General features: G+C 35.1%; 1 protein-coding gene across 3 annotated transcripts in view; it reads right to left on the reverse strand.

Annotated features, from left to right (window-relative positions):
* LOC122041032 (N-alpha-acetyltransferase 35, NatC auxiliary subunit-like) overlaps window positions 1-20,920 on the reverse strand; it is a 95,797-nt gene that overhangs the window by 5,875 nt on the left and 69,002 nt on the right. For all 3 annotated transcript variants that reach the window (XM_042600568.1, XM_042600567.1, XM_042600569.1), the window contains 2 exons: window positions 9,468-9,524; window positions 9,172-9,376 (listed from right to left, as the gene is read on the reverse strand). In XM_042600568.1, the coding sequence (XP_042456502.1) occupies window positions 9,172-9,376; window positions 9,468-9,524 (262 nt within the window). The remainder of the gene's footprint in view (window positions 1-9,171; window positions 9,377-9,467; window positions 9,525-20,920) is intronic.

Here is a 20,920-nt window from a genome sequence, read left to right on the forward strand (position 1 = left end):
TACAGAGGATAAAGAACCATTTTCTAGATGGTGGATGAACTAGGAGACATGCAGTAGGTGTAGATTGGGTTAGATAAAAATATGTCCATCAACATTCTATAGAGTGGGGAACCCTCTTCCAAGCGCATGATCATTTTTATTTCATACTCAATGAATCTGCTTCTATCAAATAGTTTACTCCTTTGGACATTCTTGAAATGAATCTAGGTGAATTGAAGAATAGCAAACTATTGGCATGCCAACCTTCCTACTCCTAGGCATGGCATGTACTTTGGAGAAGTGGCATGAAACTCAGAAGGAATTTAGCATTACTCCTATACAGAAATAAAAATCTTGTTAAACTCTTGTATTCTTCATATGATGATTGTCTATCTGAAATCCATTAGCCTGTATTCATGAAAAATTGTAGAAGGCATGTCTCTCTAAAATCACCTAGGCAATTGCAACAACAAAACTTTGGATGACCTACATGTTGTCTTCTTTCTGAATCACCTATACTACCACCAAGGTTTAAAAATCTCAATTATGTTGGATTTTCAATCTCGACGGAACAATTCAATTTCTATATTGTATTGTGTCCAGAGCCGTCAATTTGAATTGGGGCTGTCGGATTGGCCTGTCCCGTTAAGTGGGTTGGGTTGAAATTTTATCAACCCATTTTAGGCAGACCGGCCCGCCTTGGCCCACAACCACGCGGATTGGCCCGTGGTGGACTTGGGTTGGCCCGTAGGTTGAGGGGAAAAAAACATTTCCCCAAAACATAAAACTAAAGTGAACAATTTAATGGACTCATGAGTTTGACCGACCTAAACCGTAATTCAAAGGTCTGCTTCTTCATTTTATCATATACTAGAAGTGCTCCTGCAGTCGTATAGTATGCACTACTTATGGCACGACACCTTTCGTTACCAATCGTGTCCCAAATCTATGCCATGACAGTCTTCACTTCTATCTGTCCATTCCATTTAATTAAGTTGTTGATCCCATATAAATCCAAAAGTCCAATATAAATTGAAAAAAAAATGAACATTACTTCATACAGTAGTAATATTATATAACCTTTATAGAAACTCGTTTATTGCGTTGACCTTTGTGGATTCTCCTAAATGGCTAATTAATACAAACAGTATGACAAGTAATTGTATATCTATCTCCTCAAGTAATACATCAGCTTCTCCAAATGTTATAAATTTGTAAATTTTTAAAGAAATGATATTGTTCCAGTAGTAAAAGAACCTTTTTCCTTTCCTTTTATTTCCCTTCAAAAATTCCAACTGTCAGAAAGGTGTTTTTCATGTATATTTTAGTATTCTCCCATTGAAGAGTTGTGAAAGTTGCACTCGAATAAAAGTTGCTATGAGCAAGTGATACAAAATGAGGTATGACCATAACCCAAACTTAGAAATTTTAATCTTTTCTATATATTTTTTATTTTTTTGACAGGCTCGTGGGTTGGCCTCGCCTAGCCCATAATCCGCCTTGAGTTGGGTTGTGCTGGAAATTTCCTAACCCGTCAAGTTGCCGGCCCGACCAACCATGGGTCGGTCCCCACCATTGGTCGCATAGCTCTAATTATGTCATGTCATTACAAAAAAGTGTATACCAATTAAGTTAGATCATTTGGCATAATAGAGTTTGCAAACTTTGAATGATATTTTGGTGTTTCGAAAACTTCAATTTTTTTTTTAAAAAAAAAAATTGAACTAGGGGGAGGCAAAATGAAAAAAAATAATTAAACGTAAACTTATAGAGTTATCAACATTCAAGTATTTACATTATTTGGCTCATATCATCTTCTAATTTCAATAAATAGACTATAAAATTTTCAATTTTTCTTTCTACTTATTTCTTTATAGGAAGAAAACAATCTTGTCCCAAATCTAGCAATAGAACACAAACGTGTTGCTCCCACGGGCATAGCTGAGTTAGTACTCGGGTGGTAGAATTGTCACATAGAAGTAAGGTTCGAATCCCCTAGGGTTCATTCCCATATGGCTAGTTTACTAGGAAGCGTGGATGAAGAAAATGATTGAGTGCATGAGATTCAAGATCCTTACTTCTATATACATGTAAAAAAATAATGGATGGATAGATCTCCAATCCATCAGTTGATTATTTTTGCCTCTATTTTTCATCCCCTCAAAATCGGGCAGAAACAAGCGAGAAGCATGCAATCTCACAATCAGGCAGAAGCATGCAATCTCACAATCATGCAATCTTATGACTGTAGACTGTGTTGTTAAAGGCGCACCCGAGGCGTCAGGCGCACAAGGCGCTTGGAAAAACGTCTCTTTCCACGCGAGGCGAGCGCTGTTCGTCAGGTGCGCGCCTGAGCGTGCCTTGGGCGCATTTGCACCTCAACGAAGGCGCGATCGAGGCGTGATTGTGAACAAATCTAGATTTTAAACCAAAAAAAGCATTCCAACCCAACTTTTTTTGGAATTAGGGCATGGGAAACAGGAGAAGAAAAGAACGCAGGAACGGAAGAAGAGAACGCAAGAAGAAGAAGAAAAGGATAAAAGGGAAGAAGAAAAGAACGTAAGAAGAAGAAGAAACCTAAACCCATTTCCGTCTGCCGCCGCCATCGCTAAGTCACGCCATCACTGAGTCGCGCCATCACTGAGTCGCGCCATCGCTGAGTTGCATCGTTGCACAAGTATGTTTTCCTTCTTTTTTCTGTTCTTCACTTCTTCTTCTTCTCTTCTTTTACGTCTGTTATCATCTTCTTCTTCTCTTCGCTTCTTCTATTATTTCTTTTCTTCTTTTTCTCTTCTTCATTTTCACTTTTCAGTTTTTCTTCGTTTCTTCTTCTTCTTTTCTTATCTTTGTTCTGTATCTTCTTTTCTTCTGCTTGCTCTTTTTTTCTCTTTAAGTTGCTGGTTTGTGTTCTTGCTGTGCTGCTGTCCGATTTTGTTTTGTTTTGTTTTTCTTGTTTTTTCATTTTTACAGGTTGTGTTTTTGCTTCCTACTAGTGTTCGGTTTTGGATTTTTCGATATTATTTTTCCGTTTTTACTGGTTCGTATTGGTGATATTGTCCGATATTTCATTTTTTTTACTGTTTTTTCATTTTTGTTTGTCTTGTTTTGCTTTTTATTTTTTACTATTTTGCTATTGCTAGTATAGACTGTAAAATGCTTTTCTATTGCTGGTACAGTGGTACCGTATTAATTTTATTTTAGTTTTAATTTTTCAGACTATTTTCTTGTTCAATTATCATGGAAGGTAGTAGTGATACTCCAACTTATATATCAAAAGATCCGGGGTAGAATTATTTTTAAAGAGTTAATCCAGATAATAAAAATAATTTAATTTGTAACTTTTGTCAAAAAGTTACAAAAGGGGTATCTATCGTGTAAAACAACATCTTGTTGGAGGATTTCGAAATATTACGACTTGCAAAAAATGTCCGCCTCATGTACGTGAAGAAATTAAAAATTTCATGGAGAAAAAGACGGAGAAAAGTAATCTTTCTAAACTTGCGACATTGGACTTTGAGGATGTAGACCCTCTTGATGATGATATTGATATGGATGATATTAGAGCTAAAGTTGTGACACCTATAAGTACAAATACAAGTTCTAGATCAATGAATATGCAAAAAAGGCCCAGACAAATAGGTCCAATGGATACGTATTTTGCTCCTAATGTACAAAAAAATGTTAAAAGTAGAAAGGGTAAAGAAAAGCAAACTACGATATATGAGGCATACAAAAAAGAATTGAAGGAAAAAGCTTATATGACCATAACTGAGTGGATGTCTGATGCGGCAATTCCTTTTAATGTCGTTAACTATTCAAGCTTCAAAAGAATATTGGACTTGGTTAGCCAATATGGTATAGGTCTAAAAGGACCTAGTTATCATGAGGTGCGGGTTCCTTTCCTAAAAAAGGTTGTTGATAGTGTGACAAATAATTACATTAAGTCGTGTGAAACAGAATGGGCCAAGTAGGTTGTAGTTTGATGGCAGATGGGTGGACAGACAAAAGACAGAAAACATTAATTAATTTTTTAGTGAATTCTCTTAAAGGTTCAGTTTTCATCGAATCGGTTGATGCTTCTGATTATGCAAAGACTGGAGAGAAAATATTTCAGTTGCTTGATCGATTTGTGGAGCGTGTAGGAGAAGTAAATGTTGTTCAAGTTGTTACGGATAGTGCAAGTAACAATGTGCTTGCTGGTAAGAATCTATTTAATTCTTTCTTATCAATATGTTTTTCCTTATATATGTTAAACTTATCTACTTTTCTAACTTCTTTTGTAGGAAAATTATTAGAAGCAAAAAGGTCACACTTGTATTGGACTCCTTGTGTTGCTCACTGCGTCGACTTGATCTTAGAAGATATTGGGAAATTGCCTGATTTTAAAGCAACATTAAAGAAGGCAATGAGTATGAATGTTTATATTTATGTTCGCCCCGGCATGATAAATATGTTGAGACAATTCACAAGACAAAAAGAGCTTTGTCGGGCGGGTGTCACAAGATTCGCTACTGCTTTTCTCACTCTTGAAAGGATGCACCTACAGAAGCAAAATTTAAAAAAAATGTTCATTTCAAAGGATTGGACAGAGAGTAAATGGGAAAAAGAAGCGACGGGGAAGAATGTAGCTAAAATCATCATGACACTTAGATTTTGGAGCAGTATTGTGCATATTTTAGAGATATATGGCCCTTTAGTCCGTGTTCTGAGACTGGTTGATGGCGAAAGAAAACCTGTAATGGGTTATATTTATGAGGCTATGGATAGAGCAAAAGAAACAATTATGAAGGGCTTTAAGGAGAAAGAAGAGAAATACAAAGAAGTGTTTGAGATCATTGATATAAGTTGGGAATGCCAACTTCATCGGGCCTTTTTTTGCTCTATATATCGGAAGGCTATTTGGGAGGAACGTGGTAATTAGACATAGAAGAACATTATCTCCAGCAGAATGGTGGGAATGTTATGGAGCAAATATCCCAGAATTACAAAAGTTTGCTATTAAAGTGCTTAGCCTCACTTGTAGTGCTTTTTGTTGTGAGCGCAATTGGAGTGTATTTGAGCAAGTATGTAATAAATATAAATGTTTAATACTATTAGTATGTTACTTTTATAAGTAGAAAATATTCTTTGCTATTTTATTATACTTATTATGATTTTTAACATTTTGTAGATTCACAGCAAAAAAAGGAATAGGCTAGCTCAGCAGCGCTTAACTGATTTGGTATTTCTGAAATACAATCGTGCATTAAAACTTCGGTATGATGCACGTGATAAGATTGACCCTATCTCTTTAACAGATATTGATGATAGTAATGAATGGTTGATGGGTAAAATGGATGGAGAAAGTGATAATGAAGAAGATGAGTTGGTTTTTAAAGGTGATGACTTGACATGGGATGTCGTTGCTAGGGCTAGTGGAGCTGAAGAGCCTGAATATTATACTAGAGGAAAAAATATTGCATCTATGACCTCTAGTTCACATGCTAGGCCTAAATAAGTCGAGAAGGGAAATACATATTCCTCTATGAGACACTTATCTCTAAGACTTAGAGATGAAGAAGAAGAAGAAGAAATTGAATTTGAAGAAGATGAAGATAAAGAAGAAGAAGAATACAATGAGGATGATCTGGAGCTTGATGATTAATTTGACTTATTACGCTTGTTTTGATAAACTTTGTTAGTTTAAATTAGAAAGTTGAAACTTGAAAGTTCGAAACTTTTATTAATTTTATCATGGTATTGTTTTGCTTGTCATATTTGATATTGATGTGTGTGGAATATTAATAGTTATCATATTTGACATATTATATGAGTGTGTCAATAGTTTAGTCATCAGCCTCGTGTTCAAGAGGCGCGCGCCTCGGGAGCGCCTCAGGCTCTAGGAGCCCTTTGCTCCTCGGTGCGCCTAATGCCTCTAACAACTGTGACTGTAGAGGGCAACGATCTCCTGCTACGAAACTGAAAGCTAGAAAACAACTACCCTTGCTAGGCAAAAACAAAGATCAGAGACAGTACAGAGATAATTGCCGTGGACTTGGACTTCCTCAATGTCGTATTGGGTAGCATGGCAGATGCATTCCCCATAGCGAGGTTGCGGTCGAGGTCCGACCTCCCGAGGTCACGGGTGATGTCCAACCTCGTGACCTCGCCATGAGTTTGGGCCTTACGACCTCACTGCGAGGTCGCCGCCGAGGCACTTGTGAGTCACGACCTCGCTATGGTCGGTCGGCTTGGCTTTCCTTCTCCTTGTTTACTTTTTATCCTACTTCTTTCCGTTCCCCTTCCCTAGGGATATGTTTCCATGATGAATTCCTTTCCCTTCTTTATCCGCACATCCGAGTAAACATAGCATTAGGGAATAAGTTCGTCCCACCTAGGAGGCCATTTGGTACCATGATTTACCACCCTTCCACATGCCTTGGGGTGAGCTGTAGAGGGGAGCCTAGGATGAACGTTATCACTTTTTACCACATAGAACACAAACATGTTTGGAATCTATGTTCATCTAAATTAATCCTTGCACTAGCAACAACTTTATATTTGCAAGTTGAGAATCATCATACTAAGATTGAATATTTATTGTAATCTTTTTCATCCAAATGAGAAAAAATTAAATATTTATTTTCAAATTCAAGTAAAAAATATATTATAACTATTTTACTGATGTTGCTTACTTGTCAAGTCATCGTTGTCATTTGACAAAGTACAAAGACTAATATCTATTTAACTTTTCTACAGTATCAATTTTTGTTAATAACAACTTTAAAAGCCTAAAACATCTAAATAAAGTTGTTATTTAATTTAATTAGGCTAAAAAGGAGAAATGAAATTATTGCAACTTATTTTGACTGACTTTCTTTTGGTAAGAATTTTTGTTTGTAAGAAAAGAAAAATCCATTCACTAATTGTCGCCTTTATAAGAAAACTAAATGTCAAAGCCGATAATGGCCGCCTCCACAAAGTAGCATATAGGGTCAGAGCTCCCCTTCTCCTCTAGTAACAATGAGGAAGCCTCATTAGTGTTGATGTCGAGGCTGATGTCTAGGATCACCTCCAATTAGTTGTTGAACCAATTGTTCCCCACCATGTTTTAAAATTATAAAACATAAATATGCAAAAATTATATATTTAATTGATATATATATATATATATATATATATATATATATATATATATATATATATATGCTGCAGACGTTACTGTACTCACTTCGTCCATGCCCATGTATTTTTTATTTTTTTTTAAATCCCCGGTTATGCTAATCAAATTTTGTCTTTAGGGTTTAGGGATTGAGTTAGAGTATTTAGCACAAAAAAATTTCAAATTGAAAAAATATTATATATATCCCATAATTTTTATAATTTCAAACATACTCCTAAAGGAAGTAATTCATTGGATTATTCTTAAATTCCTGAATTTTTCTCAATTACACTCTTCCATTGTCATCAATTCCTCCAATCTCTCTCGCTCCCTCCATCATCATCCCATATTGCTATGTCTAATCTTGCCTCTTCTGTCTCCACGTTATGTCCTATGTTCTAGCACATTGCCACCACCCAATTAGCTCATCCAACATATGCTTATATCGCCTCATGCACCAATGTGAGTTTGTCGAGATCCTTCATCTCATTGAGTTCATAGCCACTAAAGAAGAGGTCCTCGATATCATCCCCCACACTAGCCGCATCAACAGCTTCAACTACCATGGCCTCCTAGGAAAGGTATAACTTGCAAGATGAGAAAAGGAAGAAGAAGAGCACATTGCTCAGTTTCACCATCCCTTTAACCCCTCTTTCTTCCCCTTGGGCGAAGTCATGGCACTGAGCTATTATGCATGTTAGTCAACAGGAAAAACAAAATGTTTTGCCTATGCTAACCGACACACACAAACAAAAAACTTTATGCCACGATCACCACAAAAGCTTAGATTAGCAAGCCAAGATTGATGCAAAACTAGCATAAATTTATCATTGAGTGACAAACTACTTAGAAAAGCACTCTACAAACCATTGTTCTTTGTAGCACTTGTAAACATTGTAACCTAGTAGATGATCTATAAACCCGTGTGATCTCTATCATGACTGGATAAAAATCTTAGTATGTATTCTATGGAGGTACATCACTGTGAACATTTTGTCTCCTTGTCTACAGATGCCTGAAGTAGTTCCATAATACCAAAATATTCTTCAAAATAGACCTACCATTATCAGTAAGATATCCTTTTAGCCATACTGTCAGATCTTTACACCTAGAAATTTTAGTGTAGGTTGTAAGTGTACTTAGTGAGTGATGTATATGAACCTCATCTTTTAAGTGTTTAAGCATCATCTTTCAAGTTGCAAATATACTAAGCGAGCTAACTTATCAATAGGCTCATTGAAATTGCTATTCAAATGAAAAAAAAAAAAAAATAAGCTCATGAATCAAATCTTGTGCATCGATTGGGTCACTTGATCATTGAGTTAGTATTACATGATCTATTATAATTGCATATCCAACATCTTGCATTTGCTTGACATAGATAATATTGCATAAATTGTATTACAGAGGCACAGACTAGATCAACCAGCAAATCAATTTATTGATCTTTCAAGTTTTTACTTGAGATGTAAAGTTGCATCAATTTATAACATAAGTTGTTTAGCTACATCACACAATTCACTTGTATGACTCAATTCTTTCACATTGCAATAAGCGGTTGATGCCGATGCCAAATTTGGGAGGATGGCAACACCAACTTACTTTTACGTAACAAAGCATGTTTCAAACATGATCTCCTACATTCGCAGGAGATCAAGCAGTGGGCTGAGGTTTGCCATCATCTTTCCAATAGCATGGCCAAGCACCATAATCAACAGCTGGCCAACACATACTTCTTTGCCCTCAAAGGAGAATCAAGCTTCACTGTAAATATAGCATATCGTCATTGACCCAGGGGCCTTTTTTGTCATTTGACAATGTTCATGAAGGCCAAATATGAAATTAAACTACCTAATTAACTCTTTTCCTACCAAAGAAACTTGCTGTATAACAAGAACAAATTCCAATTAGGGTATGTTGAAGAGAATTGTCAAAAAGAAAAAACATTATAGAGAAGTAAAATGACCAAAACTCGCACTCTTGGTGGCATTCTGATAGTGATTTGCCTCCAGGTATTTAGCCGTGGCGTTCAAAGAGTAGATGTTACTTACAGTTTTCATTGTTGGCAGCAGTTTGCAACTGAATCTTCTCCAATAGTTTCATGAAAACCAGGTACATAAACCAATAGACCATGCAGTAATCATAAGGCGAATACAACTCTAGTTCAAAGCCCAACATAAGAAATCGAGAAGCAATCCAGTAGGTCCTCTCCTCTGTCCATCTAAGGAGATGCTTCGAAACTTTCGTGCTCATGTTCTGAAAATCAGTTTAGCATCTACTGAAATGTGTAATCGACAGGATAATCAATAAAGATTTGTTCTCAAGAAATATTAAAAATACAATGTACCTCATCAACCATGACATTTAATGTCTCTCCAATCTCTCTTTTGAAGGCTATCTCCAACTGTGGGAGAAAATCTGTTTTATCAGTATCGTTATTTCCTCCTCGAATGAGTTGTGCAATAAGAATTTACATAGTATGAATCAGTATGTTAAGAAATTCCAATTAATCTGAACATTGATAATTGAATAATGTAAGACAAGTTAAGCCTGAATCTAAAAACAAAAAAAAAACCTTGTAAACTAGTATGGCCACTGGAAAGTATAAATCTCAGTGTGGTCACATTACAGAGGAGTTTACAAGGTCCATACTTGGTTTGCCTAGGTGCTTAGACCATTAGGCAGCACAAACTGCCAAAAGAGACCACACATTACATATGCTTGGTCGGCTTGTTAGAGCATTAATGTGAGTATAGTTAACTTATTAATTAATAAGTTTAAATTAAGAATAAAAGAAAATTTATCTTGTATAACAATCAAATGTGATTAACATATATTATTTAGTACGAACATATTATCACTTTATATATTAGAGAAGGCAGGATAATCTTTATATATAGTTTATTAAATATATAGTTTAAACAAAAATGAATACTATTGATGCCTTATTTATGACAGCAGTTTCCTGCTGCATCTATATGCTAGATAAATGTTATCTATCACCTTATACATGACTAAGGTGTTAAATAACATTTCTAGTTAACCCCTTACACAATTCATATGAGGTATGTGAGCTCCGACACACTTGATTAAAAAGACTAAAAATATTTATATTGCTAAATGACTAACATATACCTAACAAACTTTATTAGTAACATGCACATAACTATATCTAAATGTTTAACAATTACAAAAATGAATCAAACCAATTTTTTCCTTTTCACTGGGTATATGGTCTTCCTAGCTCACATAACACTTGCCTAGTCTTCGTAGGTGCTCAGCTGACCATCCTAGGTCCACACTTGGTTTACCTAGGTGGTGAGATTGTTAGGCAGCACAAATTGCCAAAAGAGACCACACATTACATATGCTCGGTCGGCTTGTTAGAACATTAATGTGGTATAGTTAACTCATTAATTAATAAGTTTAAATTAAGAATAAAAGAAAAATTATCTTGTATAACAATCAAATGTGATTAATATATATTTAGTACGAACATATTATCACTTTATATATTAGAGAAGGGAAGATAATCTTTATTTGTAGAAATGAGAAAAAAAATGAAGAATAACTAGTCCACCCATTATGATTTATTCCATCATTCTTGAAGAAATAAATAAAAGATGATTACCTTAAATTAGAAACATAAGAAACACATTATCTGTAAACTAAAGGAAAATTTCATTATTATGGGAGAAAATAAAGGTAACAGAAAATTTCTGAACCCAACTACAAATTACAATCCTTTAAATCAGGGATCTCTTGCAAATCCTTCAATGGATCTGTCAATTATCTATCACTCCCCTCAAGATATTCACCGTTTGTAGCTTATTGATGAATAATCTTGACAGGTTTTAACATGTTTGTCTCTTGACTAGCTGTAGGAATATAAAAAAGCTGTAATCCTAATCAATTACATGTTTCATCCTCTCATGTTGAATACAATTATTAAACAATGCTTATAAAATTTTATTGGACAAGCAAGTGGCAATTGTAAGTCTTTCATCAATCTCTACCAAGGTTTGAAAATTACTTCGGTCTATCAACATGTGTGAAACTTTTCATTCCATGTGCTAACCAAATGAAACCTACTCAAGAATGTGATATGAAGAAAGAGATTCCATCACTCCACGTATGACTTTCACATGCATGACAATTTCTGAGTGATTTTCAGAAGCAATGGCAACTTCTACGAATGATCATGAGCATGGGAGCTAGAAATTTTTTGACAAGATAAGCCAATTCTTACTCTTCTCCCTTTACTCCTTTACTCCTTTTCCCAATTTTGTACTCCTTGATACCCTCCAACATCACATGTCAGCATCCCAGTATGGTACCAACATTCTATCTTTTTGTATGTGAACCAAAACTTTAGCATGGAAATGATGTTTCAAATCTTGATCTCTACAACCAAATAATTCACAAATTCCCTAGGCAATGTCTCTGAAATCTGCTTCTGCATTTTTGCATGCTACAACTTTTTTTTTACTTCTGTAAGTGATCAAATTTCCCTGTAGCTGATCAACTATCAGCAATGCACATTGCCTACTCTGAATATGCAAATCAACCCTCTTGCTTTTAATTTTTGAAGAACATCAAACTTTTCCAAGAGTTTTTTTAGATATTTAAGAATAAAGTGCATGGTATAAGTGTTGCTGAGTGGGTGACTACATGAATTGACTTGTAACGTTTACCACAAAGACAATATCAGGCGGTAAGAGAAAGATAATCAACTTTATCAACTAGTTGCTAGTATCTCCCCTTATCAACCAAGGGTCATTATCATCCTCCCCCCATTTCAAGTATCCTGATTTTTTGCACAAGGCGAAGGGTATACTCTCTTTAGGAAATAAAAATACCCTGGTAGCTCTTAGCTGCTTCCATTCCCAAGATGTACCTCATGTTTCCAAAGTCTTTAACCCAATTTTGATTTAGTTAGACAATTTCATGGATATCATCGCCTGTAATTAGAATGTTGACCATTCATATAACTGTAGATCTCTCACAATTAGTTGAATGCTTTTATAAAAAAGTGTGATATGTTTGTCCTTGTACACGAACCAAGCAAGAGCAGTGTTGAAGCTCTTGAACTAGGTTCTAGGTGACTTCTTCGGTGCAGTAAGATTTCAGCCTGCACACCTTTATAATATCTTACCCTTTCTCAAAACCTGGTGGAGTCCCCATATAGATTTCTTCCTCAAGTTCACTATTGAGAGGCATTTCTGATATCAAGGAAATAATTCCCAATCCAAGTTGACAGCAACAAAGAGTAACACTCTTATGGAATTTATATTTACCGCAAGGGAAAACTCTCGTTAATCTTTATCCCAAAAGTTTTTGGAAACCCATAAGCTACCAATTCTGCCTTGTATCTATCAATACTTCTATTACTATTAGATTTATATTTGACAGCAAATATTCATTTGCACACCACTTGTTCTCACATATAGCTCAATGTCCATGTACTATTTCCAACCATCATCTTTATTTCTTTGATAACAACTTCTTTCCACTTGGGGTCTTTCAAGAAATCATGAATGTCTTTGGAACTTCCACACTATCCACCACTGCAGTAAAGGCCCCAAACTGTGCAAACAATCCAGAAAACATTAAGTAATTAGGTATTCGGCACTTGACACAGGATCCAAGCCTTTTTCAGAAAGAAATGAGAATATCCAAGCTATCATTTTTACCTGATTCTCTTGGAGGACAAACCTCTAGTTTCAACGATTGGTCATGCCTTCGATCAAGATTCCTTGGCCTTGTAGAATATACCAGAATTTGTTTTCAAGGACATGATTCTCTCCCTTGATGAGTCACCATTGGTTGAAATAATCAGGATGTTGTAGTTACAGAAGAGAGCCCCATAGGTCATCAGACCAAAGTTCTATAGAGATGGTGATGCGGGTTTGGAAATCAGGGATCAATTTAGAAAAATCTTTTTAAAAATTGTATAATTTTTAAGAGTCAATAAAAGTTGAGTATTCGCTTTAGAGATAAATCAGTCAGATTTGTTATAATTTTCAAAACTATAAGTTAGACTTTTTAAGATGATTAGCACTTATTTTGGATCAATAAAAAGAGTAAAACCCTTTTTGATTATCTTCAAGTTCAATAAAATTGAACCTCTTCAATGAATTGAATTATTTGAGTTTCTACAATGTGATGTTACATGTTGTACCAATTGTTCTTAATTAGGTCACCATTAAATTAATGAGTCATACCATAAAAATTTGATAGAGTGATAGAAAATAATATTAAACAAACCAAGGTCAATGAAAATTAATTTGGATTCTTGCTAGGAAAGATGAAGTTATACATCTTCTCATACAACTAACTAAAAGGTTATGAGAAAAAAAAAAAAAAAGCAAGACTACCACATGATATTTATTGACCTAGAAAAAGGTCTTGAAAGAAATTATGTTGAGAATTCTATAAAAGAAAACAATTAGCATAGTGTATATTGAAAGAATTAAAAATATGTATGAGGATGAAGTGATAAGAATGAGGTGGATTAATTTAAGACTTTTATGTAAAGATAAGATTAATTAAGGATCAACTATAAATTTAAATTTTTTTACACTAGTTATGGATGAATTTATTAGACACATCCAAGACACATTACCATGGTGCATGTTGTTTGCATGTGACATTATTTTAGTCAACATGTGAAATTGTAAATGCTAAGCTTGAATCTTGATGGACAATACTAGAAGTAAAAAGATCTGCACTTAGTAGAGTAAAAATAAAACATATAGAATTTAAGTTTAGTATTAAATGAAGCAAGATAATTATTAAGCTATGAGATGATGAGTTACTGCAACTAAGAGGTTTAAGTATGATCGTTTTTGTAAAAGGATGGAAAGGTTGATAGGGATGTGTTATATAGGATACTAAAATGGAAGAGGGCATCATGTGTTATTTGTGATAGTAATCTAAAGCTTAAAGGAAAATTTTATAAAACGACAATTAGACCTACTATGTTATATAGAGTTGAATATTGGACTATAAAACGAGAACACGAGCAAAAGATGAGAGCCACAAAGATGAGAATGTTAAGGTGGATGTGTAAATATACAACAATGGAAAGGATAAAAAATAAGAATATTAGAGAGAGTCAAGATTGCACTTATTCAAGGAAAACTCTTAGAGGCATGTTTAAAATAGTATGACACATATTTAGGCGTTTAATAAATGCACCAGTTAGACGAGATAGGATCATGACAAATATGCATATTAATAGAAAAAGACCAAAAAGACTTAATTAGCAATAATAAAGCAGGATAAAATTCATTTAAATATAAATGATATAGTAGGGGATTGAGTCCAATGGCGTAGAAGGATTTATATAACCGATCTCATTTAGTGGGATAAAGACTTTATTGTCATTGTATTTAATAAATTACTACACATTCATGTGGTGCACCCTTAGGGATATTCATTGCAATTTTGATGCAATGATGGATATTGTCTGAGCAAGAAAGCTATGTTTTATATAAGAATGAAAGTCTTCAAGTCGTGACAATCATGATCTAAAGGCCTTACCTATAATAAGGAGTTTCCTACATTTCACTATCCAATAAATTGACAAATCCTTTCTACTATTAGACGAATTGCCTTTACACCCAATCCCTCCATGAGTAGCCATTCCCTATGCTACCTCCCAGGAAATGTCACTTACTTTCCCTGAAGAATTTTGGCTACACTCCTTGCTCGCCACCACCCTAATAAATTGAGGGCACGTTCATGACAAATTGCTCCACGCCTAATCATCACTAGCAACAATTCCCTACACTACCTCCTAGTTGATATTACCTACTTAAGATTATTGTCTCCACCACTTCCCCCAAAACATCTAGCTGCTAACTCTAGCCACCCTCTTGGTGCATGTTGTGACACCCTTTTCAAGAAAGCCAACATCGTATGAGTTCAGTTTAATAACCCACCTACTTCTCCCTATCGTTGCAGACTAAAGAAACCACATCACTTCTAGGTGCAAGATCAAGAGGAAAAACAACCTCCTTTATTTGGAGTTCATAGTCATGGCACTTGTTGCATGGACACAACCTTCTCTCCACATATTTGCAAGGTTTGAAAAGGCGCTACTTCTATAACTTTGTCACCAGTAAAGAAGGCAACCACAACCACCAATAAAGAAGCCCAATTCTCTTGAATAGTTTTTATAGCAAGTAATTAAAATAGTTTCATTAGTATAGATTTTAAGTTGTCGGCTCCACATCAAGTTAAATTTCATCCAAGAAGTGGATTTGGTCCATTGTAAAATTTTATTGGATCAGATGCAACGAGATGGGATGTTGTTCTAAGCCTATTAAAAAAATTAACTTGTAAGAATAATTCTGCACAACAAATTAATAAAATACAACCATAGGTATCAGATCTAATACTAAGTAGATTGTAAAATTAGCATGATCAAGTGCAACCACTCCAAAGTTCAAACCTCATGGCAATCTCAACATCACATGGCTAGCATCTTAGTATTATAGATTGGAGGTTGGAGGAAGATTAAACAAAGGAATGAGACATTATCTTTGTTGAGCGGTATAATTTACTGGAACGATATGCTCCAATCATTCCACATGACACGGTATGAGATTTCAATCCATATTTTATTTAATTAGTAAATTTAAATTTTCTGCATTTAAATAATTTTGTCACTAATGTTTCTTATCTTAATACATTATTATACAAAAATCCAAAAAAAAACACCTTTATATAGGATTTCTTTATTTTATTTAATTCACTGTCCATAAAAACAATCATCATAAGCATTATTACTTGATAATATGCTTAGTTCGGCATGATAAGAGGAAACACCGACTACTACTAGTACTAAATAGATAAGAGATGTATATTTTAGACACTAGACTCATATAAAGGATGAACTCTAAAGCAAATCCAAAGTCTAGAAACCCTAAATCATTTTAATGAACATTATCCTTCATGCATATATAGTTAATAGAAACTCTCAATCTCTCATTAACTATAACATTACCCTAAGTCTAGAGAAAAAATAAGTTAGTTTTTAAAAATGATAATTGATACAAACCTAGACATGCTAGGGAGGCCCCTAATTTTGACCAAATAATAAACCCTATTACATTTCTTGATTTGATTGGTTAATAATCAACTATCAAGGCATAAAGTATGATTTGACGCTTCTTATGCTTTCTTGTATGTTATCTAATATCTGTTTCTTATTTTAGCTTCAATTTCGTCCTTTTCCTCCATTGCAGCCTGCCTTCTCAAGTCAGTGCTCTAGCGAACCATCACGAAATAGCCTATGCTTCCATGGCATCCAAATCTAACTTTTCTTTTTTTCTCAGAGATTTCTTTTTCTTTGTCTAAATCTTTTTTTAGAGATTTCTCTAAAATCTAAAGGGAAGTTCTACAAAACGACAAGTAGACCGGCTATGCTATATAGCACTGAATGTTGGATTATGACTTGAGCACATGAGAAGATGAAAGTTACAGAGATGAGAATGTTAAGGTGGATGTATGGACATATGAGAATGGATAGCATAAGAAATGAGAGCATTAGAGAGAAAATTGGTGTTGCATATATTAAGGGAAAACTCAAAGAGACACGTTAAAGATGATACGAACATATACTTAGACGGTCAATAAATGTTCCAATTAGACGATGTGAAACTATGACAAATATGCACATCAAACGAAGAAGACCAAAAAAAGATTTGGTTAGCAATAATAAAACAAGATAAAATTTATTTAAATATAGATGATGATATAGTAAGAGATAGAACGTCATAGCATAGAAGAATCCATATATCCGACATCACCTTGTGGGATAAGACTTGGTTGTTATTGTAGTATTTCTTTTTCTTAGTCTTCTTAAACTGAAGCAATTCTTCAAGAGTATAATAATCTGATGTAATATTTACTAAAGCTCCCAGATCTTCAAAGCTTTTCTAGAAAGAGCCGCCACCTTCGATGTCGAAGCTATCGAAGAGACAAGAGCCGAAGAGGTGTTTTACTCAAGCATCGAAGCTATCGTCCTCCCTGGTGAAACTTAATCGTCCCTGGAATAAAGTTTGAGTGTAACCAGAGAAAAGGAAGTGACTCTTCATCTTCTTCATATTCTCCCAGGGATCTTAGCTTTGCCTTGTCTGTCCCGTGAGAGTCAGCAACTACTCCAACCATGCAAATGCTCGACCCTTGAGTTTAATGATAACCAATTTTGCTTTCGTATGATCGGATACTTTCTCATAATCACAAATCTTCTCCACTTCATTAATGCAATCAATGAATTACTCGGTCCGTAGCGCACGTAGCGCACTAGAAAACACAAGATGGAAACCCGATCTCCATACCGTTCATCTCGACCATGGATTTCGCGATTACGATAGGAGTCTTCAAAAATGGAAGCAGAGTTAAGATAAGGAAACTTATGACCTTTAACATCTTGCACCACTAGACGCTAAGTTCTCGCGACTTGTATCTGTAGATCTTCAAGTATCTCATCTTGGATGCTACGATCACAGTGCAAGACTTCGTCAGCCAAAACTTGTCACGATCAGGACGACTATCCATGGGATCTAAAGGTTTTGCTACCAAATGCCAGACAGAAAAGCGATGATTCTAGAGGTGGAATTTCATAAAGGAATTTTAGAGAAAACAAGAATTAGCAACTACAATTTGGTTTTGAATGCTTTTTCTCTTGTAACTAATCTAACCAGATCATGCTTCTATCTGATTTACTGTCCCTTTTCATACATTTTCAAACAGCTAGATGTAAAAATAATCTACAGTGGAGGTATGGATCTTGATATATTGCCACAAGGTGGGTGTCATGGTGAGTTTTATAATAAAAATCCATGAATTACTTTGCATGTTGGTAGTGTACTTAGTTAAACTTTTTTTTTTTTTTGCCTTCTTGAATTTCAGGTCAGCAATGCCCAGGAGGAATTACTGCAGTGGCATGCTGAAAACGCAAAAGATAACAAGAAGATAATTCATGCAACCCAAAGATGTGCAGCTGGTATTATTGAAGCTATTGGCCATTTTGGGCTTGGTCCTAATGCATCTCCAAGAGATGGTTTGGATCTCTTATCTTGCAAGACAGATAACAGTACCCCAGCAAACATAGTAGTAAATTTTTTTATTGCATATGAAAGGTGGCTCCGAGCTGAAGTGGAAAAACCCATACCCCTAAGATGCAAAAGAAAAAAAATTAACAAACAAAAAAGAAAGGGAAAAAATATTAACAGACTCAAAACCCTAAATGAACTCAAAATCCTAAAATGCAAAATACAAAAATAATTCTAAAAAAAAGGTAATCTTTGAAGCCTCCTGCATCAACACCACTAAACACCACAAATCATGTTCCTCTTCCTTTCTGAACAACAAAAGCAATTAACTCCACCTCTCCACCACAACGTCATGAAATTCAAAACTCCCCTCCCTCTTCTTATAGACATCAAACTCCCTCGTTCTTAACTTACAATGCCATCAATGTCTCAATGTCAATTAAGAACAACATGAGGTAGGCAATCTTGTCCCATCTTTTCTTCCTCTAGCTCTCATAGATGAATCTGATTGCTTCAACCTGTTTGGCAAATCCATCTCAATTGTAGATGTTGGTGCAGGAAGCACCATAATCAAACCTATATTTTGATATTTTCAAAGGTTCAAGTTAAGTCTTGTTGTTATGAATTGATCCATGGATGCTCAACTCGAAAAGTCCTAGTAGGTCAGTTGGACCCGATTCTAGGCAAGAGAAGTCTCAACAAATCGTGGAACCAAGCAAGAAGTCCAGATAGTCAAGTGGACCTGACATCTAACGGGTGGACTCGGTTTGGAGGACCTAATATCGAGTCAAGGGAAGCACTGACAGCCAATCCGATGCTAAGCATGCACACAGGTGTAGAGGACCCGATGTTTGACAGGTGAGTTGAGGTAAGCTACTGAGGTAGTGAGGTGAGGTTGTGTCTCAGAAGGGGCAAACCTTAAGTACTGATCTTGTTTATACATTAATATATTTGTCTAACTCTATTTTGCAGGAATACTATTATTATTGTATTTGTGCTAACTTTGTTTTACAGATAAAACTGAGCTCCAAGTTGACCGAGGTTTGGTTGACCGAACCATAGGATGGGTCGACCAATCAAGTAGAAATAGCAGAACTCATAAACTTAGTAAACAAGTGGATCGATTGACCAATAATTAGGATCAATCGATCGAACCCAAAATGGAAATTACAAACGATCAGATCGAATCTTCGCTGGAATGGTAATTCAGGGGGTCGGTCACCAATAGGCTTGATCAATCGACCGAACAACGAAAATCACGGGATAGCCGATTCAGATCAATGCAAAGAAGGAAGGCACGGAGTTCAGTCGACTGATAAAAGGATCAGTCGATCTAAAGGATCAAACGGTTTTTCGGTCGACCAAATGTTGCCTATAAAAGAAGCCCTCGAGCACCGAGCCAAACAACAACTCTCTCATCCAATCTACTTTGCTCTTATTGCAATTGTTCGTGCAACCTTCGACAACTCTGCTCCGAGAAGTTCTCCAACAACTGTGTATTACTTTCATCATATCATATTTGTACGATCTTGCTTCTTCGAAATCTAACCAAAAAGGTCAAGATCGCAGGCCTTAGAATAGATTTTTAACGAACGAGATTCAACCCCCCCCCCCTCTCTCATCTTACATGATCCAACAGTAGATACACGCATGAGGAGTACCTCTTAATTCCTAAAGAAGTCCACTACCTTGATTTAGCATTTTCATTATCTTATCCACCTATAATAAGGTTTATAACTTCATGCACTGTTTTTACAAAAAGGTAGCACCACTTCTCTTTATATACTGAAACTACATGATGTTCCAATAACTACACTCCTCTTTCCAATTATTTTGATGTCCTAAACTTGTTTATTATATATATATATATATATATATATATATATATATATATATATATATAAGGATAGGTTTGTGTAGTAAAAATGCCAAAAATTACTTGGTGGCCATTTTCAACACAAAAGTAACTTGAGCACTATGCCTCAAGCACCCAAGTACACTTTGCCATAAATTTCTAACTAAAATAAAATGCTTTAATATTTATACATAAGTTTTTGGCCAAAACTCGTTCATAAGTTATTTCAACACAAAAATATCCATTTCACCTCGAAGCAACATGAGACTCCTAGGAAGTATTTGGCTTTTGTATTTCTTTTTTGGTTGAGCAAAATTCTTTATTATGGACTATCAATGTGATTGACTATTTTTAATTCAAAGAGAAAATTTTTATTGCCCCAAAAAGGCACCCAATATTCACTTTGAAGTATGCATTATGGTTTTCTAACTACAATGATATCATTGGGCCATCAAAGAAATTTTTTGTTTTGGCCTATATTTCCTTCATAGAGCATTTCAACTCAATTTTCTAGGTAGTCCGATCACTCTCACAAACCCTACTAATATAAATTTTTTCCTAAAATGAGCAAGTTTAGGTCATCAAAAACATTAGGAAAGAGAGATTTCGCTAGCAATTTTAGGAATGTGAAGAAATAAAGTACATGATTTGGACAAAAATATGGATCATGCAGTTGAAAATATAAAAGTGGAATTTCCATTTTCTTTTATAATAATCCACTTCATATAAGTCACTTTCATCATTATTTTTGTGTTTCAAGCTTAAATGTGAGAACAAGATAGATCCTAAATCTTTTTGAATACATAGTGACAGGTTATATTTAACATAAAGATGGATTAGTATGTGTCATCCCTTCTGGAGAGCATGGAATGAGTCCTT

This window comes from Zingiber officinale, chromosome 2A, assembly GCF_018446385.1.
Source record: "Zingiber officinale cultivar Zhangliang chromosome 2A, Zo_v1.1, whole genome shotgun sequence".
Classification (NCBI taxonomy): Eukaryota; Viridiplantae; Streptophyta; class Magnoliopsida; order Zingiberales; family Zingiberaceae; genus Zingiber; species Zingiber officinale.